We start from the raw sequence: 22,911 nt of genomic DNA, 5'->3' as shown, positions 1-22,911 counted from the left end.
GCAAACCCGAGAAGACCTTCTTTGAGAAGTGCCACATCAAAGAAGCCTAATGACAGGACATAGTTTGCAGACCAAGTGAAGGAATACATCTACCACTTACCCATTTCTAATTTCTACCAGAGCAAAACAAATCAACCCACCCAACTCAGCACTGCTATAAAGAGAAACGGTAGCAAAATAAAGCCGTACTAAGAAAGTTTTGGAGTGTCTGCATAGCTTATAAAATATACCTTTCTTTTGTTTGTTTGTTTTTTTTTTTTAAATAAGAAATCCTACTACGCAAAATGTTAGAAGATACTATTTTGTTTCTGTTATTTGAGAGGTGCCAGGTGACAGTACACCAACACTTCTCTTTAAGTCTGAGGATGAGGAAGCAAAGATGGGATAGAGAAGCAGAAGGAAGCCAGGGATGAAAACATCCTTTAAAAGCAAGCATAGAGCTCTACTGGATTTGATTAAACTATTACACTACAGGAAATAACTGAAGTTGCCAGAAACTCTCAAACCAGTTACCACCTTTTTGCTCCCTTGTCCGACACTTTATCTCATCCTCAGCATCAATATCCAAATATTTGGATCATGGATCAAATTATCACACCTTACTTAGATTTACAGTAAGGCAGTTCTGTGTCTGACAAGCTTTTCATGGATCAGAGTCCAGACCAGCAGGAGACTTTGCTAGCAAATTTTGCAGGTACAAAAGAGGGGAAGGAAGAATGAATGCACAAGGACAGTCAGACACTGAGCTGGACAGAGTGTGGGCATCAGAGAGCTGTCATCAAACACAGCCACATGAGGAATGTGAGAAATTTTGTGTTGTTTAGCAACAAGGAACTAAAACAGGAGACCGAGATGTCTGTCTGTCCAGAATAACCCCAACAATGGTTTGTCCCAGTTGTCCCCATGGTCTTGATACCCCTCTTCATACTCAATTTAAACAATGACTCTAGAGTTTCTGGAAGCTTCCAAGAAAGAGAAAGGGAACCTGTGGAACAAATGGCACTGTGGGTGCAACAGACTAGTATCTACTTCCCTTAAGGGAAGCAGCTCCTTTTTCCGTGTGACATTTAATACTCTAGATTATACTCCAACCCAGAACCATGACAAAAGTACAGGACTGGACCTTTCAGGTCAAACTTCAAATTCTGGCAAGTCTAGAAGAGAAACTCAACATTTTAAGGAGCATTGTGGAAGAAAAATAGGCTTTTTCAAAGCACATTATTTTCAGATAATTTCAAGGGTATAATCGAAAAGCATCATAGAAAATAAGGTTAAAATTAGCACACTGAACTTGCATATCTTAAATGAGTTTAACTATTAGAAACAAACACCTTTTAATCCTGCTAAAGATACAAGGCACTTAAAACACTGTCTCAGAATAAAACACTAATCACACAGGATTAAGACTTTAAGATTTCATGTATATCTATTCTGATATTGAAAAAGATCTGTGAGTATTTTATTTACCTTCTCTATAGAATCCTCAATCATTTCCTTGAAAGATTTATTACAAGAAAAGTATCTAGGGAATACAGACAATGACAGGAAACAAAAGATTTTTCTGTCCTTCCCAAAAAGCAGCAAGTGTTATATAGTCTTTATTCATCATCCAATGGAAGTGGTGAAATAGTTAATGAAATTCTGAACATTTTAGCATGATAAAATACACACAAGAAGAGTGCTGTGACCTCATTAATTTGCAACATGAAAAGAAGGAGAGAAATTAAGCTATGCTCCCCTATGTCCCTCTTGGCTTTTTGTAAAAGTAAAGTTAAAGAATAAACACTTAATCCCACTTCCTTCTGTATTCTAAAACTCTTCCTCCTTGGAAGAAGAAAAATATCTTTTTCTAACTAAAAGAAGTTAATCTATCTCTCTATCATGATAAACTATGATTCATTTTCCCACACAGCTACTACTTCTCAGATACATTGCTGCACTAAACCTTTGCCAACTTTGGGGGATTTCCCTACCCCCTGTAAAAGGAAACTCCATTGTTGATACCACTCAGAACAAGCCTTATTGAGAGTATTATCCTTGCACATCTCTACAGATAACATCAAAGTTGCTCCTCTTACTCAAACAAAACCAGTAGAAAGACAAGGCTCTGGGAAACTCTTGAATTCCTCAAATATTTTCCCAAGAACATATCCCCAAAAATATAAATAATCTGTGCAAGGGCAACTACCTTTCCCTTCTCCCCAGCTGCCACGACATGATTTCCAAATACAAGCTGTAATCTGAGGTCATGGGAAATTATCAGGAGATATTTTTACAGCAAACCATAAATTTATGAGGCTCAAGCAAAGAACAGAAAAGAGGGATGTGGGGGGAATATCAGGATGAGAAAGGGAAGAGACATGAGTTCAGAAAAAGTTCAAGAATCATCATGAGAAATATGACATACATTTTTTCTAAACCAATATTATATTCCACTCCTATTCTGCCTATCCCATTTTTCTCATTTGTCAATACCAATACTTAGAACAGAACTGCAGCATATGCCTTTAGCTCGTCTCCTTTTCACTTCAGTCTGTTTATTCTGAGAGTACACAAAAGGGTGTATCTGCCCTCGTTACAACAACATTAAACCTTTAGTTGTTTGACGTGTTACTCAGCAATCTCTACACACTCAAAGACCAATTGCACCGGGTTGACAAGACTTGAATGTACTGCATACCATGAGCAGAAGACCTCAGCTTCAGCAAGTTCCTGCTTGCATGCAGTTCTTCCATTCACATATTATTGTTCAGAGTAGAAGCAGGAGAACTCACAATAAGCTTCTTCACAGCTCAGACACTCAAAAAGCATGGTTGCAGTTCTATCTCCCAAATCAGTGGGAGCTGCATGCGTAGGAAGAAAATCCCCAGCTGCACGCTTGCAATCAAGAGCTTTAAACCTCAACCAAAGAAAAAAAATACTAGGTCCTTATAATTTAAGGCATGCTTCTTTTAGTATGCTGACAGAACTAGGTAAGGCCTATTTAAACAGATGACTAATAAATAGAGATATCCTCATTAAAAGCCTGCTTCTTTTCCTCCACCCTCTCAAACTCACAAATTCACAAACTAGAAACCAAGTATAGGGTATATACAAATATACAAACTGGAAATATGTCATTCACCTTGTTCTCTAACTCAAAATTTTTAAGTGTCTCTATTTTACTACCTGATAACTATGTGTTAAAGATTTGGAAAATTTAAGCCTTACCTTTTGCAAACATTGGCAAAATATCTGGGCTTCCCCAGCTCCAGGTATATTTACTTTCATTGAAAACAGAGTCAAATTCCACTGGATTCTCCTTCCATCCTGTTAAACAAATACACCTGGATTTAAATGTGGTTGCCAGAAGATCTCATTGACAAGACTGATAGTCCATGCAAAATGTTGCTTGGGTTATTTTTAATAACTTTCCTTTATATTATTGCACAATGAACTCCAATTTGTGAATCTTAGTTTTAACTCCATTTCAACCTCTATTGTAATTAGTCTCCCCTTCATTAAGAAGTGAGATGAAAACCTAAGCCAATCTCATTATTCAGGGATTCAAACAGGCAAAACACACAGATGATTTACCTTCTAAACAGCTAAAATTCTCCTGAATTCTACATCCCCTGTTGTCTGAACTCAGTTTTTGGCATTTCAGGCAATAAATTACACACTCATTTCATATTTCCAGCAGTCACACATTCATCACAATACAACCTCCAACATCTTCTGTTTCCACAAAAAGGCAGCTGGCAGAAATACATAGATCTCTCAACAATTCCTGCCAATCCTGGATTTGTAGCAGTTGTCAGAAGGAAGAAGCTTTTGATTAGGAACATGGATAAAACCAAGTAACTCCTCTCACCTCCCCTGTCCAAAACCAACACACAGTATTAGCAGTGTTCATGCCTGGAAGCCTGAGGGAAGGCAGAGGACCACACAAAAGACCAAGTCAGTAACACAAAATGTTATTCCCCATAATTAAGCCCCAAGCACGCAGTGACAGCCAGCTCTGGACAAAATACATGCTTGGGGCTTTTGCTTTATTTTCCTCCTGATTCTCCAACTCAAGACAGCAATAGTTCAGCTAAGACACTACAGTACATTACTTGTTTCAACACCTACTTAGCCACCTCCTGTTATCCCAAATGATAATTAAAATCTCTGTTACATGAAGAGGTGAGGCCATAAAATACTTCTGCTTTTAGGCTCAGGGTGCTAAATTTTACCATGTTACAAAATATTAACATAGGTAAGCTATTTTCACAGCTTTTCAATATTAAGAATGGAAAATCCATCCAAAATTACTATTTTCCACATAATCTTGGTATATAAACCACTATGCATTAATAATCATCTAGAAGCCTAGCACATCACTGAAACACCTTATCTCAGAGGACAGTGTTCAAAGCTTTAGGACAAGCATACCTTTAGCAACAGCACTGACATCTTCATAAAATCCAGCTATAAGTGCAACGTGCCCTGGTCTGGATTCTGTTGGGACTCGGGTATGAGAGATTCCCCAGCTGCCATTATTCTCTAGAATACCCCTGAAAAAAGGATACGAGGCAGTTAATGCTCATGACTTCTTGAAAGCCCAACAAATTGCAAATAAAAAGAGTACAGGTAGATGGGAGACAGGAAATGCACAAAAAAAAAAAAAAAAAACAAACACCCCCCCCCAAAAAAACCCCCCAGAACACAGACTAAACCAGATTTTCACTACCACCTGCTGCGCAGTAAAACAAGCAGAACATTAACCTGCAAATAGTTCTATATTATGACACCCCACAGAGAACATTACTATTGTGGCCCATCAGCACTGCAAACAGATGAGTTTAGCTGGTGTTGTAATACACTTCAAATTAACATACTATTTTTTTCTGCTGTTTTTCACTTTAGCTTGCTTCCCCCCCAACAGATTGTTTCTGCCCGCTGCTACTTTTTTTGTTATTTCCATTTAGCTAGAAAGTGTCTAGTTAAATCTTATCTTACTCATTAAATATGCTCAATTATAATTAGTTCTTGTGACCATGTCTGCCTTTTTCTGTGCTGAATATCAGAAGCCAGCATGAAGAGAATTTGAACCACATGCAAATTTAAGGTGCAAATAATTTTGGCAACAAGAAGCAAATTTAAGTAAACCTTTTATCTTTTGTAATTACATCACAGTGAAGGAGAATACCTTCTCACCACACATAGAGAAATACATCAAATTGTCTAGGGTTTATGCACAAACAATAGTTACAAGAGACAAAAAGCAAAGAAAACAGGGACAAAACCTAACCGTAAGAAACAACCTCATAAACTGTTCCTGTCTGCTGAAGAAATGAACAGCTGGGGCCTGCCAGAAAGCAAGTGGTGAGCATTACCATATGCTGCTTTCTTGTCTCCATCTTCTGGATGAAGAGAAAGATTCAGCTTACTGTTGGAGCACGGGGAGAAAAAAAACAAAACACACCCGCACACTCCTTATACTGATTTTTAGGATAAAACAGTAGAATCTTCTGAACAAATTCAAAGCAGTTTTTAACAGTCAAATTACTGGAAAATTGTACTGTTGTTATTCATGATATAAGATACAAAATTGTCTATATTTTTATCAGATGTGTTTTAGTCCAAATAAATTCTAATTTCATGCTTTCTAACTTTGTTTTTAACAGAGATTTTATACGACTGTTAGTTACAAGATCTCTATACTCAGCTGTAAATATATTTCTCACTAATGAAGCAAGAATTGACTTACAGCCTAAAATTTCAGGCTCTACTCTAAGTTTGCAGCATTCATGGTTTACTTGTTGTGCTTTTTTTAAAAATCATTTTAGACCCCACATTCTCATGGCCTACTTGAAAGCTCACAGAACTGCGTGGAATAGCCCAAATACTAGTGAGAAATACAAAAGCACACAGAGACATAGCACTCTGACATGTTATTTCTAGCTCTCATCTCAGCTAGGTTTTAAGGTAAGTTGGACTGAAAAAAGTACTAATTTAAAAACAGAATTTAAGTATTACTTGAAGTGGTTTCCAGTTTATTCTCACTGAAGACTGACTAGGATGTATTGCACTAGTATTCATGGAAGATTTAAGACAAAAATAAAACATGTGCAGCTATTCTCATACTTCATGGTCACAACAGGTAGGAAATTGTTTTAAATAGAATTTGATTTCTATTGAATTGGAAAGTAATCCTCTATCTTTGCTTTTGTGGGACTGTTGTCAACAACAGGATTGACTTCAGGATCTCAAGTCAACAATAATGTATATCAAGCAAAAGTATAGATAGATAGATAGATAGATAAATAGATAGATAAAAATATAGCCAGATATCATAATTTACCTGTTCAGAATTCATTTAGCTATTTTGAATAATTTCAAAGCCTTTTACTCAGAAGAACCACTAAAAAAAATTAATTTCCTTGGCAGTATAAACATTAGCTACCCATAATAACAATGATTGATATTAATATGATATAGTAATATGGCTGAAACATGACAGGCAAGGAAGAAAATATCTTCCCTGAAATCACCACCACAGCAATTCAGATCACCTACTATTGCTCACAGCTACCACAACACTGCTGAAAAACAGATTTTTCAAGAATATTTGTAAAAGAGTAGATACTTGGCATATATCATCTAGCAATCTGCTTCAAGCCTAATGGATATTTATTTTTAATTTCATGTACCTAATAAAATTTTGCTTCTATTTATAGCACATTGCTACAAGAGGGGTTCTTGCTCCTTTAAAGAAAATATTTCTGCATTAACAACACAGTAGCTCCCCAAGTGCTCCACCTGGATAAGATTAGTAATCTGGATGTTATGTTGCCTACTACTATAAAGTGGATAAGGGACTGAACACTTAGCAATGAATGTGCAAAAAAAGTAAACTTGATATTAAATTGCATATACTTTGAGTTAATATTATTGGAAAAGGAATGCTCAGACAGTAATAACTTGGCAGAATAAAAAAGGAAACACTTCCAGAAACCAACATCTGATCTTGTCAACTTGTTTACAAAGTTAACTTATGGAAGTTGTGTAGCTCAAAGGTTTGGTGACAAAACACCGGGCCTCTTGCTTCAAAATTGTGGCAGCTCATGCAATGGATCTGAAGGTATGCTCTGGGCTGCCTGGTCCACCACATTTCAGAAAGTGCGACATGCCACATGTTTTTTTCTTTTCATCCTCTCTCACACAAACACATTCACACTCAGGTACTTCTGTGCAGAAGGAGAGACAAGAAAAATATAGATGGCACTTCAAACCTCTATTGGCATTTTCTTCCACTCAGTGACCTGTCAGCATCTTGTTACAAGACAGTTCTTCCCCTCCATTCACCCATGTTACCTTCAGCACCGGTGACAATGTTTTATTTCTACAGGTTTTGAAAGAGAAAGTCTCTAACTAAAAAAACAAGGTGAAGCAGAGACAACAAAAGTGCCAACTTTCCAGCATTAGACAAGCCAACACATGGTTTAACTTTTTTCTAGATAGGCATGCTAATGCTGAATTTTAAACTTAAAAACTCAAACCATTCAATGGCGAAAATACACACTATAACTCTTTCCTGGCCACTACCCACCATTGCTCCTACTGATGGGGACATTACACCATTCGTACCTTGATGGTGTTGGCTGATGCTGGAAAAGACCAACAGTTTTACTGCTAAGAAAAGAAACTGCTCTGAGGTAAGTGTAAAGTCCACTGCTAAAAGACAAGTCTGATGTGTCAGACATCTGCCAGTGGCAAAGAGCACCTTATAAAAACAGTAACAGCAGCAGAAGCAGGTATAAGTAAGCTCACATAAGCTGGCAAGCACTGTAGCAAGGACCCCTCAGATTTCTTTACTGCTTTTGCAGTAGTGGACTGCGAAAGCCCTAACAGCTTCAGATGTTTGATTACTTGGGTTTGTTCTGATATTCAAGCCAGACCAGTGCTATTACACAAATGTCTTGGTTTTTTTAGTCTAAGAAATTAATTGTCTTATAACCAATTAATTATCTTGATACAAGGAAACTGGGAAAGTTAATGAAAATTGGTTCTAAGCACGTGAGGCTATGACTTTTTGGCAGGATTTATTTTTCACAACCTTAAACCAAATCACCCCCTTAAGCAATCAGACACACTAGGGAGCACAGGAGAGGCACCAAGGTCAGGCACGCAGGAAGGGTGGAACAAAGAGGAGGTGGCAGCCTGCTGTTAGATCCATTCAGGACATCACTTAATCACTCCTTAAAAAGCTTAGAGTTAGAAGACAAGCACGTTAATGAACTACTACTCTTAAACTGAACATCCAGGAAGCAGTTAAATTAACGCCTGTCAGGCTTCAGAATTGATACCATGCTGATGTGAATGGAGAAAGTTCACGCTCCTCTCAGTTACTGGCTATCTGTAGTGTGCAGGGGACAATACTGACTCAATTTACACTGTTACTGCTTTAGCAGCTTTCCTGACAAGGGACACCAAGCCAAACTCATGCAGAGTGTAACTCTTGAAAGTTTGTCACTTCAAAGGCAGAGGGAAGGCAGTATTCAAGCTACCATAGTTGCCGTCGTTCTTCTTGTTCTCTTTTTGACATTACATAGAGTTGCCTTCAGAAGCGAAATCTCGTGGATCAGTAGAGTTTTCAGATGGACTTACCGCAGGTAAGGTGCCTGGGGTGTGCCATTGCTATTCAATTCATAGAGTGAATCTGCTCGCAGACCATCAGCAACAAAGAGTACAAGACGTTTTGCTGGAGGTGGTAGTGGAGTCTGCTGAGGGGTCATTCCATGGACCAGGGGAGAGCTGAAGTAGATGTCAAAAATGGAGACCAAGAACACACAATGCACAAGGAGAGCAGCAAGTATGAAGACTGGTATATCCATGGCAACAGCCGGCTGGCAAAGGCAAAGTCCAACACTAAGAGAAAGTGAGAAAAATAAAGTGAGGCAAATGAGAAGACTTATTAGAATCAGTATTTATTTCAGTTGTTATAGAATGGCAATACAACAATCACAGCCATCACCCATGATCCATAATCAGTTTCTGTTTCCAACAAGCTTTTTCCCCCAGTCAAAAGCCACTGCATGACTAATTCAGACTTTCAGAGAGCCATCATGTCTCAGCAACTCACCTGGTTTTTACTGGTTTATTAGATGGCTTCAAAAGACCACTGAATCAAACCAGTCTGTTTTGTGACTTACATCAGTGACAGAAGACTCAAGACAACACAAAGTCTCCATGAACATACTACCCTCTACTGGCTAGTTGCACAACAGAGTTGAAGTCTGGCAAATGCAAGCCAGAAGCCAGACAGCTAGAGAAAGCCATCCTATAGCAAACATCCATCCAATACTGCTTTTTTTCCCCAAGTTTGCTATCAAATCTGAGTTTGTTATATTCTGCGTAGAAACAGAACCCTTCTTTTAAAAGAACAAAGACACTGTGCTGAGCACAGAATGCTATTCCTCTTCTAAAACAGGTGACAAAATCACAACAGTTGCAGAATTATGTTTCAAGGATAATTATATTCCCTTTTTGAATGTTTTTTTTCTGCCCTGTCACCCTCTGATGTCAGGTTAGGGATACAAATACGCTTAGAATAACAGGTATGCTGGAAATGCACGTTTGCCAAGTGTACTGTGCAGTTCAAGTGATGCCTACTGCAGGTAAATATGTATATTGGCTCAGGTAAGTGTGGGATCTAAGCTGGAATGAGGCTTAGTTCTGACAAAGTACTATTAGTGCTGTCCAAGCTGCTAACTTAGTTATTTAAATATCAGCTAATTATCGACCTCTACAAAACAACACCTCCACTCATCAATTTAGAAACAGATGTTCCTAACAGCCTGGAAGGTTCAGATTAACTATGTAAATACACACCTCTCTTTAAAAGAAACACTTTGTTAAAAATCTAGTTAGTGTTTCTAAATGTCAATATTCATATTAAGTTTATCTTGTTACTTACAGAATTCCAGTAGCTGAACAGAGACAGGCAGCCACCATATGGTAAGACTATTACTCTTATCAAATAAGGATAAAAGGCTTCAATACCAAATAACCTGAACTCTGACCAAAACTCTGAAAGATTCTTATTACAATGAAATTTTTTAAAAGGCCAAGAAAGCCAGAGGAAAAAAGAAACATACTACTAATGACTTGAAAGTTAATATATAATATTACTTACTATTCAAAAGAAAGTTCAGATCTGTATACGACTTAACTATAACTTCTAATTCCACCCATTTTCCTTACTGAAACACAGATGCAACAACTCCAACCCTAATTCGAAATACTACTATAGTAATTTCTCATTTGAGAGATTTGGAGAGAAAACCACATAACAAAATTGAGATAACTTAATACAACATTTCAAAGAGATATTCAGTAGTTACATTTAAGCGATCAAACAAAAACTTTTTGTTAATCAGGAACTTACATGCTTCTATGTCTACAAGTGAGATTCCAAGAGAGACTTGTAAATATCAGTTTGTTTATTTTCAAGTATTCAGGGTTCCTGCATCAATTTAAATATATGAAATTATAATCACAGAAATACCACTAAGTTCAATGCCAGACTTCATTTTATTCAATCAGTTTTATTTTCCATAGGGTTTTTTCTTTTGATGTAGTTGTGCTTGACAAGAGAATCCAAACTACTCACGCCTTAAACTGATGATATTAAACACCCTACTAAACAAAACAGTAAATTCTATCAGGTACTTGTTGCATACTCCCAGTGCTACAGTTCTATAGCTTAACATATTCTATGTTCTTCTAATTAAAGTATTAGTAACATAATCTGTTTTCTGCACTAGTTATTTCTCTTTGCTTTAACTCTCCCCAAGCCTCAGTCCTTGCTTGCAGCAAAAAGAGTGCAGTCAACACAATTCAAATTTAATGCTGTCTTAGACTATAGTATCCATGAAATTAATTAAAAAAAAAAAAAAGAATACTTTCTTTTGCAACCAGTTTGACTACATTACACTAGACTATTCATCTGGGCCCAGCATATCCAACTGCTCACCACCATCATATGGTTTCCAGACAAGCAGCTCCCAGAGCCCTGCTTTTGCCACATCCCTCACAGCTGCTCCTTCTGCCTCTAAGGTTAGCTTACATTGTTCCTTTAATACATGACTTTGTGTGTTATCACTGTGACATAACATTGTGAAAAGTATTCTATCTTCAGGCTTACAAATACTTTCCCACAGATATAAAGGGCTTGGAAAGCTCCTAATTGCATTCAGTTGAATGTCAGAATGGCACCTCACACCCTTTTCGAATGGAAGTCTGGCTTTCAAACTACTAAGTCACTAAGGTGTTCCAAAGGAACACTCATCTCTGGGTAGAGAGGCACCAGCGACCTTCTACACCCTTTTATCTTGATCAAGTTACAACCAAACTTGGTCCTTGCCAGCCCAAAGTGCTTCAAGTTCATTTAAGACAGTTGTTTCGTGAAATATATCCTCTTCAGACATCAAAAGTACCAGAGAAGAACAAAATATCTCCAGTATGTGGTTTTCAATGGAAAAGGAAGTTCTTTATCACTGCCCAGGTTCCTCTGGGACTTCCAAACCAAAGCAGCCATTCTATCCCTGTAGGACAAACACCCAAGACCAGGCACCTTTTTCTTCCACCTTTGTGCTTTTGCATCAGCATTTGACGGGCTAGTTTGAAATGCAGTCTGAGCCTGCCAGTCCAGCATGGAATCCAGAAGCTGAACAGGATCTCATAGGTGTTCTGACAGGCCTGTCAGCATCATCAGGAGCTGCAAATGGAAGGAAGCATTGGCATCAAACTCCTTGGGGCCCAGTGGCCTTCTGGCATGTTTTTCTGGCTGGGAAGCAGCTAACTCAGCAAAAATTGGGTGCTCAGACATTCCTCAAACCATCTTGGTACAGAGAAAGCAGAGCTACCACTGTGTATGTATCTGTCCCACCAGGAAACATGCTTATCTATATACTATTACTCTGTGTCTCACATGAGATACAGAAATAAAACCCAGTTTCTATGGGATAATACACAACAGAAGAAAGTCCTTTGACTTTCTCCTCCCTCTGTTACAGAGGTCATAATGAGCAAATTTCTCCATACAGTCCAGTGCTTGACTGTTTAAGGCAGAAAGCTCACAAGGCATAGAAATAACAAGGATAACGATTTCAATAACAATTTCTTCCTCACAAGGAAAAAATAACCAGGATAAAAGGGAAAAGTGGATTAAGCACTAGCTTATAAGGAAAAGCAAAAGCCAAAGCCTGTCAAGAGAAGAAAAATAGAGATGTATTAAACACACACAATTTTGAGGATGAGGAGCCAGATGCATTAATTACTAGTGCCAAAATATCTCTGCCCTCAGGTGCCTAACCATTCAAAATGTGGATAAACAAACTGTCACTTGAAAATATATCTTACATCTTTCTGTCAAGAAAACTTAAGCCAAGGATATCTCAATATTTTTGTGTTCTGTGATATTTTCTCAGGTAATCCCTTAGCAAATGATTTAGTCCACTACCTACCTTTAGTCCTTATTTTCACAAAGCAAAACACAAACTTTGCTCAAATTTTAACTGCATTATTCTACTTAATTCTGGTAAGCCATTGCCTATCACACCAAGAGGAGACAGAGAAGCTCCTAGTCTTGTAGGTAAAAAGAGCACATTGCTACCTATTTGTCACATGCCATTTCTTACTGTCCATCCAAATACATCATTTGCTATAACAGAATCCTAGAATCCTAATACAGGCAGCCAAATCACCTCCTCTTTAGATTCAGCCCAACTAGTAAGCTATATATCAGACTCAGATTTATTCTTTTCTTTCTGTATTTTTCACCTTCTGTCACCAGATCTTAAACCAAATACAGAGCCAATAATGATTCTGTCCAACCTCCAGTATATCAGAACTTAAACTATTCCAATAAAATAGCTTTTGTTCAAACAATTTGGAGTCAACAACACAAAGTTGGTGTGGATTCTTAAATGAAGGCCCTTTTCAGATTCTTAACAGGAAAGTATTAAAGATCCACTAAGCTTCTCATTGCCTGTTAAACGTGAGTTGTTCACAGGAACAGATCAAGTAGAAAATCAGCACTGCCCTGGTGAAGCCGGGGGCTTCAGCAGACTTCAGAGTTTCTCACTTTATTGGATGTTGAACACGAGCAGAGAGGAGAGCGAGAAGACACAGGGGAGCAATCGAACCGAGAGACAGCAAGGCAGAACCAGAACACCCTTCTTAGAGTCTAGGAGATGAAAGAAAGAAAAGCAGCAAGGACCTTCTGACTGCAATTAATTACTTTTCCAGAATAAAGTGATACACAGGTTAGAGAAGGGTTTTTTGGTGCTACCCTGCCATCATACTGAATTCTCTCAGAGAGAAAGTTCAGCTCCCAATTGGTGGCAGAGAGGACGAAGGGACTCTTTCTGTCTTTGTATTTGCACCTATCAAAACAACATCCAAAATCCTATCAGCTGTGAGTGCCTCACCAACAGCTGGGTCAGTGGAAGGACTAAAACACCCAGACTGTGATGGTGGCAGGGGAGCAAGACAGCTGCAATGAGCCACCTAAGCCCAACCATCAGACAAGAAGTAGGCAGGTTATTTCTTCACACGAGCTTTTCCCTCTTTTCAAGTTGATCTGTAACTTGCTGTTAAGACTTTTTTTTTTTAACCTTCTTTTTGACTCACACCATAGAAACTACATCCACAGCCCCAGGCTGGATCAGGTCCCTCAGCGCTGAACAGGAAGGCTGACATAATTAAATGCAGCACACGGTTTCCCTAAGTAATCTACATCTAAGATGCATCCTCTCTGAAGTTATAATCTCTCAGCAAAGAAAACCAGACTTGTACTGCAATACAATATAGTTCTTCATAAGAAATGTAACATTTCCCTTTTATATTTTTCTTTCTCCAAATACGCAATAAAACATACACAAAATACTTCATGGAACATGCCCCACTGGCAGGAATATTTTGTTAAGGACAATAAAGTGTCAAGACAGGGAGCTCAAGATACATTAGTCATTTCTTTTAGAGGAACCATGCTTCACTAATACTGTCAAGTCTGTTGATTAAGATGAAGAAAATCCATTGGAAACGCATTTTCAATAAGCATCAATGGCCTTGGTAAGCATCTTTTACAGCAAAGAGCAATAGACAGGAATGGCTGCTGTGTTTCTGTCTGACTAATATACTTTTCAACTAAACAGGGTTGTTTATTTTGTAATTTAAACTGTCAAAGTGGTGACTGCACAATTCGTCCACACATAAAAAATTATGCTTCTCCTTAGGGCAGAGGAGGAAAGTGGAAGTTGTGTGGTCTAACTGACAGTATCGTGCATGATTCGGCAGCTATACAACATCTAAGACGGTGTTAGCAGGCCCTACCCTATGCTTTCACTAATTAAGATTTTTAAAGAGTTATACTAGTCAAGAAATGCAACCAAGTCCTTCCTTCTGTCACAGCATACACACCTATTGACTGCACAAGACCGTAATTTATACAAGACCATATAAGACACTGACCGTAATTTATACAAGAGACTTGCCAGCCAGTCTCTGAGCAACTCTCTCTCACATCTTTACACACCTCCTAAACGTAGGAAACCCAAAATTCTCATCTTGACTTCATTGTGCAATCATACTATGAAGAGGGAAAATGATAAAGTCCCTTTTCTTCTTCTCCAAAATTTCATTTTCTTTCTCTATTGAATCACAACATGCTCTGCCAGACAATGAAACTGCAACTACAGTATTTCCACTTGCTTTGGCACTAAAGTAGCTTTTGTAATTCACACCATCTCTTTAAAATTATTTTACGTTCAACATCTTCACTGAGCATTTTAGAGATTATAATAACAAATGACATCTGTTTTAAATTTTAAATATGGTTCAGTAAAGCACATCCAAACCTGAGGCAAAGAGCTCAAAGAATATTTAATTTTCTTTTAACATCACTTGATAATCAAAATTACTATGCCTGCCTAGAAAAGTCTTTTTTGCCAAAACTTTCCATTTGACTAGGGCCTGCAAAGCACCAATAAAACATCGTGTCCTAGTACTTGAAAATACTGCAAATCAGTCACCCCAATGTCAGCCTATGCCATTTTCTCTGAATTATCCTTAAACATGGGAAATTGTATCCACAAGTCTCCCAGGCAAAAAACCCCACACCTGAGAACAACACTGCCAATGGGACAGAATTGATAAAGAGAACAAGGGCACTTCTTTAAGAAATTATGACTACTTTGAGGTATGAAAGAGAAAACAAGAGCATCAGCCTTTGGTACCACTTGTTAGCCAAGTGGAGACAGAACTAAAAGTAGAAATACAGTAAAATTACATCTGCTCAGTATGCAGGCAGCTAGTAATTCAGAACTCGGAAAAAGCAAAACCCAACAACAAGAAACTCTAAGTGATCTTGCTGTGAATTAGCTATTTCACCGGGTAACAGTACTTGGGGGGCCTATGCTTGTTCTCAGGAGGTATTTGCAAATCCTCCTGCATATTGCTTGATTTCCGAGTCATTCAGCAATACTCTACCAGCAAGTCTTCTTCAAGCACTACTGTTCTACACCTTAACACTGTATTTTCATCTCAATATGGACTGTTTAATTCCTTTTTGTGCTACCAAAAGTAGCAGATTTTCTCAGCTTTTTCTATTCTCGTGGGGGAAAAAAAAAATTTTCCCGTCACTGTCTTTTTCTTACCCTGTTTGTAGATTTTGTAGACAGATCTTTCATATTAAAGGTTTTATGGCACACTCTTGGAGAAAGAACATCAGCCTGAGAGTGTTTAACAGAACCCATCCCACCAATTTTCACAGGTGCCAGGGTCAAGGGACAAGCAGCACTTAAGAGAAAACAAGTACATGGATGATAGCTTGCCACAGCAGTCTTGCTGTCTCATTGGAGCCCTCCCTGACAAACCAAGGCTGAAGGCCCCCTGAGATATTTTTAAAGACATTTGCAATAAAACTATGAAATAAAGCACAAGTGCCAATACAAGCAGGAGAGTTCTGCCCTTTAACAATAAAAGGGGCAAGGGTCAAACTTTCTAAAGTCATACAACAAATATTAATGTAGAGCATACAGGGAAGAGGATGGAAAAAAGAACAACTTTCAGCTGCATTGCTTTGCAAAAATCAGTTTGCAAATATATTATGCATACATACAGAGAAAAAACCCCACTCTTGAACAAAAAACACCCCAAACAGTGCTTAAAGTATGTTCCACAGAAGCTAGTCTGAATAAGAAGGGTTTAAAAAAGCTGACAGAAGCTGTTTTTCCTTTATTAAGTCACATTTGCTTATTGATATAAACCATTACAAATCAAAATGAATCATGTCAAGTAGAAGCAAGCCACATCTGTTGAATCTTATACATAAGCCTCTGAATGTCAATTTGCCAATAGCTTCAGTTTGAAAGAAGAAAAAAAAAAGGGCCACAAGAAACCTTCTAAGCATACACTAATACTTTCATAAAAGGCATACAGAAGTCAAATAATCAATTTGTAGACTCCCACCCTTTCAAAAGCTTCTTTTCTTTTTTTTAATAGAAGGACTTTGGAACTTTTGCGTTCTAATGTATATAGCTGAATACTATTCAATTGGCTAGCATGATTTTTGTTTTATATGTACCTATACCTGCCAGACTTCAGCTCACAACAAAGCTGACACAGAGAGAGGCAAGTTAAGTTTCCCACTGAGAACAAAAACTCGTTTAAGGCCTGAGGTGAAGGCACAGCAGGAAAGCAATCCCAATCGCAGACGCATTACATGCCACAGCCCAGGATGGGCACAGCTCGGGGCTGTGTAAGGGCGGAGGGGGCGGTGGCCGCTGCCCCCCGGGGCCCGCAGCCCCCGCAGCCCGGCGCTCTCCATGGTCCTGCATCGCTCCGGGCACCACGGCAGACCCAGTGCCTGGGAAATCCCAACGTCGAAACAGGCTGTCAGGAAGTACCTCTTCGACATAAAGAAATAGGGGATAAAAAAAAAAAAAATTCCAATTCCTTTAATTACCAAGCGAAATAAACTATTAAATAGAATAGCAATAGTCAAGTTGTAACGTGCAGAAAAGAGCTAAAAAGGATGGATTATACCCACTTCAAAAGAGCATTCAAGTACTCAAGCAGTAATGTAAGTATATACAATATTTGTCCAAGGATATCTTGAGGTCGAGCAAGAAATCTTTAAGCAAAGGAGTCACCTCCTTTTAACTCTTCCACCAGCAGCCATGGTTGCAAGCTGTTCACATAGGAAGTGTTTTCCTAAGCTCCCATAAGACACAACTTACAAGTTACTGCAGCCTTAAACCCTAATATTCACTTTAGAACAAAGTTCTATTTGCTCCTACATCAACCTCTACTAACCAAGTAATTAACATTCATTAGCATTTATGATATATCAACTTGTAAGCACTCTCTGCTGAAACCCTGTGAGCTTACATTTGTTTTTATGACAAATCCAAGCCATTTTTCATTTGTATAAGACACCTTTACTTTTCTACTGCTGACTCACTCTAATAATTACTAGAGCCAGGAAATTATTCCTGAAAACAATCAGTATTCTGCCTCTTTGCTGATTTAAAGCAGCACTCAAACTGTTTTGGCAAATGAACGGCAGTAGATTTATTGTAGGACAAAAAAAAAAAAAAAAAGCCTAGAGAGCAAGACAAAAACTGCTAGAGAGAGACCTAGAAGCCTAGAGAACACAGGTAGGCAATATCTCTCTGGTTCTACTCCACATCTCCCCCCCACCCTCCAAAAATGGAGAATCATTTGTAGTTGCCTGATTCCTCTACTGGCAAAAGAGGGGTGTGGATCTGATAGAGAGAAGATTCCAAAGAGATGACAATTCTATTGTGAGACAGGTACCAAAACCAGCTTCATGTCAAGAACATGAAGTCCACCTATCTTAGTATCTGCTCTCAGGAAGGACACAAGCAGCTAGTCTTGAGGTGACAGAAAAAAATCCATTATCTGTGTATCGGTTCTTCACTTCTACACTACCATTTATAGAAATCTGCTTGTAACTAAAAGCATATTTTCAAAAATACTTAGGACCAGCAAGGCAAATATGTTTTATCAGGTATTTTACACAAAAATGGCTGTCATGGGAGTAACAGTTAAAAGAACAAGAGGTCGTCACAGTCACAAATACTGCAAGGAAAACCAAGCCAGTACAGCTGCAGACAGCTGTCCTGTCCTCTTCTGCTCCTGCCTGCTTCCTTGGTCCTGGCACAGCCATCTGTACAACTTTGTAGTCAAGCATTCTAGAGAATGAATTCAACTGAAAGTAACATAAAGGAAAAAAAAAAAGGAAGGAAGAGTAAAGATGACTTTGCTGTAGTTTAGTTCCCCAAATTCCCAAAACAAACCTCTATGTTGGCACCAGGACAGGACTGCATCTCCTCCCAACAGTGCTAACTCAGCATGTTCAAAGCATGTCCTCAGATTCCTTCATTCTCTGAAGCCTGCATCTCACACTAGTTGTAGTCAGCAGGCCATATAAAAAAAATAGGTGGATTTTTTTTTTTTCAAAACTGTGAAAGTACTAAATTGAAGAGGAATAATGTGAAGCAGACAACCCCCAAAAGCACAGAGCAGTGGCATGGGGCTCGCATAGCAGCATTGCTGCAAGTTGGCCCATGTTTCTGCTGTGATAGGAAGGTCAATAAGACCTTTTCAATGTCAAGTCTTGACTTCCACAAAGTTTCAATAAAAGACACCTTAACAAATTCAGGCAAAGCAGCTTGTCATTTGAACTTAGTACCTTTGGACCCTAGAACTCAAGATCAACTTTATAGTGACTGATTTCCTACTTCTCTTGGTGCACTATCTCCCTTCCCCAGCTACAGTGTCCTTCACCACCGTGAGGCAGGGTAAAGCACAACATCTCAGAGAGGTCTGTTACCCTCTGCAAGAGCTTTCTGGGCAGCCTACATTTCAGACCACATACTCCATCTTTCAGGCTAAGGTGAGTGAAGCCCAAGCAATTCAACATTCAAGTGTTTATGATGTCATAAAAGGTCCCATTTTGATTTGCAATTTATGTCTCCTCACTCAACCATAACAGCATTTTTTCCATCTGTTCATTCTCACAAAAACATAAATACGTGCATAATGAAGCTTGAACAAGTTTTCTAAAATAACTGTTAGGCTCTGAGTGTGTTTGCTCACTCTGGTTTTGAAGGTTGGCTTCCAAATATTCACTGTTCACAGCAGTGCTTCAAAACAGCAGTTTCGGAGATAGAAAAACACAGCCAAACTTGATTTTAAAGTGATTTGGGGAGTTTGTTTTGTTTAATTCAGGTTCTTATCTGATTTCATGGGTCATTATCACATTTTTGGTGAGGCTGAAAATATTTCTGAGAGCCCCCTCACATTGCTGTACTACTTCTACTTAAAATCCCAATTTAACAAACACTTTTTAAAGTCAGTTTGTCAGGGTAAAGCTACATTTGTGTATAACCCACAAGTAACTATTAGCTACTGATATAGGTTACTCTCATTAAGAAACAAACCCTTAAAACTGGAACAGACAGATACAGTTTCAGAGAAATGGCAGAGGTCCTAAAGCACAAGTTACCAACATTATGAGCTCAACATTTGCATTATTCAGATCCTGCAGAATATCAAAATATTTTTGAGCTTAGAGAGTTTACAAGGCACCAAAGCTCATTTTTAATGTCTGAAGGCAAAGATAAAAATCATAACTTCCTTTAAGTTTCTTTTGAAAGGGGGTAAAAGTTACTCTTAAATAAACTTGTATAGACAAAGATTCTTTCAGGAAGCTCAGTTTTAGAAGAAAACTTGAGCAAGAGTTGGCAGAACACACAGATCAGCATTATTTTAAAGTAGAAATCAGATTTGCTTCAGATTTTCCTCCATTATTTTGTTCCCCGTGCCTTGATTGAGATCCAAATCAGACAAAAAAAAGCTACCCTACTTCACTGTAGGATTCATTACAACACATTATTTCATATATTTCAAGTATTCAGCACAGAAATAAACCAATATGTACCTAACAGAATGAATTACTTTAAAAGAAATTAATCTTGCCTGTAGAAACTGAAACAGAAAACCCCTTATAGCTTGACTTAAACTGTGTGTTCACTCACATGAGAGCAGCTGACACTGCACCACAGTAGCACAGAAAAAAAGCACACTTTACACACCCATGACCCCATCAAATAGCAGAGGGAACCTGAAACTGGTCATGTTTAAGTTCATCAAACTTTGAACCATTAGCTCAAGATTTAACACTCCTATCAAAATCAACACAGTAAAGGCTGATTTTTTTCTACTTGCTTTCCATCTCAGGAACCATAACTTTAAAAATTCATTAAAAAAAAACCCAACATGCACAGACTGAAAAAATTGCTTATATACCACCTCTTCCAAAAACCTCTTAAGATATTTTCCTATAAATCCCTTGTATTTTGGATACTCAGTTTTCCATGATGTATCTAGGTACGCTGTTCTTCAGACACAGAACTCAAATCCTTTGAAAGTTAGAAGGAAACACCAACTCCAGTAAGAGACAAATCAGCTTGATGAACAATGTGCTTTTCTCAGAATGACTACTGAATAAATTAAGAAAAAATTAATTTGCAGTTGTCTGCCTCAAGTAGACCTATATAATGCTCTGTTTCCAGAACTCATCCATCTTATTCTGTCTCAGACATCCTCCAAGGTACTACACTAATAGGTTTTATTCTCAGGTTTCTCAAAATAATAGCCCTTTGGTACCTAAGAAACTGTTCAAAGCAAGTTGTTAAAAGTACATTTTCCTACTTACACTCTGGAATACACATTTTAGCTATGTTAGATTTGTCCCAGCCATCCGTAAATTATTTTGGAACAACTGAGTGTCATGTGTAAATATTTTGGTTGTTTCATAAACCCAAACAAGTCTCTTCCGAAGTACTGAAACAGTGGAAGGCTTTTACATTATTTTCGGTGAGGAAGAGTGAAAAAAAAGTTAGTCCTTACTGTAGCAGCACACTGAAGTCGGCAGAAATGAGTTTCTTATAAGAAAAGCAGAACTGAGCGTTTGGACTCCCCCCACGGTAACCACTGCCCCTTCCCTGTAATCGAATTACATGCGATCACCATCCACCGCCACCAGAGGCCGCTGCAGGACACCGGCAGGGCTTTCCCTCCATCCCAAAGGAAGAGGCACAACACCGGACTCGGCTTTTAACACGCTTTAGCTCTCCAGAGCGGAAATGAAAAAGCAGAAGGTTTCTTCAAGGGTTCCTCATTCCACCGGAGCAGCAACAGTAAAATGTTTTTGTTCTTACTGTGATCCCGCTCGAATTTCAACACAGCACCATTTTACTTTATGCTACAACCAGTTCCTGCTCCGCTGGTCAACGCTCTTTCTGTATATCAACAACATAAAACAATAAGGTAGTGACAAAATGCGAAGTTTATTGTGGGACAGGACACAAAATTGATCATGCTATTTATGAAAAAATTCTGCAAATCTGAACCAGAAGGAAAGCACTGGTGTTTTATGGCACACCACTGCATGATTGGAATAGTTTGCAGTCAGCACTCAACAGTGCTTTTCGGTCTCCATATTGCTGCAAAACGTTCCCACTATTCTACTACCAAGAGTTCAGCCCCAGTAAGTAACTCCTAGTGAATCAGCTTTACACAGAGCTCCCATTAGTGGGAATGGAACATTATTTTTAAGAAACAAACCAGAAACCAATGCTGGCCTTGTTCTGAATTGTTTTTCATGAGCTGAATTTCCTTCAGCAGCAAACATTACCTGTAGCTACACTCTGACTTCCAGTTTCTCACCAGGCAACACACAAAGTAACCACATCATCTTTTCAAGAGTGGGAACTTCACACTTCCAGATGCACGACTTCATAGAATCATAGAGCCTCTAAGGTTGGAAAAGACCTCTAAGATCGTCAAGTCCAACCATTAATTCCACACTGCCAAGTCCACTGCTAAACCATGTTCCTAAGTGCCACATTCACACATCTTCTGAATGCTTCCATGGATGGCGATCCCACCACTTCCCTGGGCAGCCTGCTTAAATGCCTAACCACCTTTTCAGTCAATAAACTTTTACTAATATCCTGTCTAATGGATGTTATGAAAAAATTCAATGGCACAGCTTGAAGTCATTTCCTTTCCTCCTATTGCTTGTTACCCGGGAGAAGAGGCCAACCCACACCTTGCTACAACCTCCTCTCAGGTAGCTGTAGAGAGCAATAAGCTCTTTCCTGAAACTCTTTTTCCTGGCTAAACACCCCCAGCTTCCTCAGCCACTCCTCATCAGACTTGTGCTCCAGATCCTTCACCAGCTCTGTTGCCCTTCTCTGGACATGCTCCAGTACCTCAATGTCTTTCTTGCAGTGAGGGGCCCAGAACTGAATACAGGACTTGAGATGCGGCCTCACCAGCACCAAGTACAACGGGATGATCACCGCCCTGGTCCTGCTGGCCACACTATTTCTGATACAAGCCAGGATGCCATTGGCCTTCTTGGCCACATCGCTGGCTCATGTTCAGCCGCTGTCTACTAGCACCCCCACGTCCTTTTCCACTGGGCAGCTTTCCAGTCACTCTGTCCCTCCACCTGTAGTGCTCTGTGGGGTTGTTGTGACCCAAGTGCAGGACCTGGCACTTGGCCTTGTTGAACCTCATACAATTGTCTTGGACCATTGATCCAGCCTGTCCAGATCCCTCTGCAGAGCCCTCCTACCCTCCAGCAGATCAACACTCCCACCCAACTTGGGTCAGCTGTGAACTGACTGAGGGTGCCCTTGATCTCCTCACCCAGATCATCAATAAAGATATTAAACAGGACTGGCCTCAAAACCAAGGCCTCAGGAACTTCACTTGTGACTCGCCACCACAGGGATTTAGCTCCATTCATGACCACTCTCTGGGCCCAGTCATCCAGACAGT

At 39.0% G+C, this 22,911-nt stretch overlaps 1 protein-coding gene across 6 annotated transcripts in view; it reads right to left on the bottom strand.

Annotated features, from left to right (window-relative positions):
• The window catches only part of PIGN (phosphatidylinositol glycan anchor biosynthesis class N), a 102,261-nt gene that overhangs the window by 77,897 nt on the left and 1,453 nt on the right, over positions 1–22,911 (bottom strand). For 5 of the 6 annotated variants that reach the window (XR_007906621.1, XR_007906622.1, XR_007906623.1 and 2 more), the window contains exons 2-4: positions 8,635–8,895; positions 4,417–4,538; positions 3,211–3,309 (exon numbers count right to left, since the gene is read on the bottom strand). Coding sequence is in view for 3 of the 6 variants with exons in the window: in XM_051799370.1 (XP_051655330.1) it covers positions 3,211–3,309; positions 4,417–4,538; positions 8,635–8,861 (448 nt within the window). In the remaining 3 variants the exon portion in view is untranslated. Of the gene's footprint in view, positions 1–3,210; positions 3,310–4,416; positions 4,539–8,634; positions 8,896–10,414; positions 10,493–22,911 lie in introns of all 6 variants that reach the window. The other variant, XM_051799371.1, reaches the window with a different exon arrangement.

This window comes from Manacus candei, unplaced genomic scaffold, assembly GCF_025592945.1.
Source record: "Manacus candei isolate 608988 ecotype Guabito, Panama unplaced genomic scaffold, ASM2559294v1 h1tg000049l, whole genome shotgun sequence".
Lineage (NCBI taxonomy): Eukaryota > Metazoa > Chordata > Aves > Passeriformes > Pipridae > Manacus > Manacus candei.
This window is presented reverse-complemented; position numbering and strand designations above follow the sequence as displayed.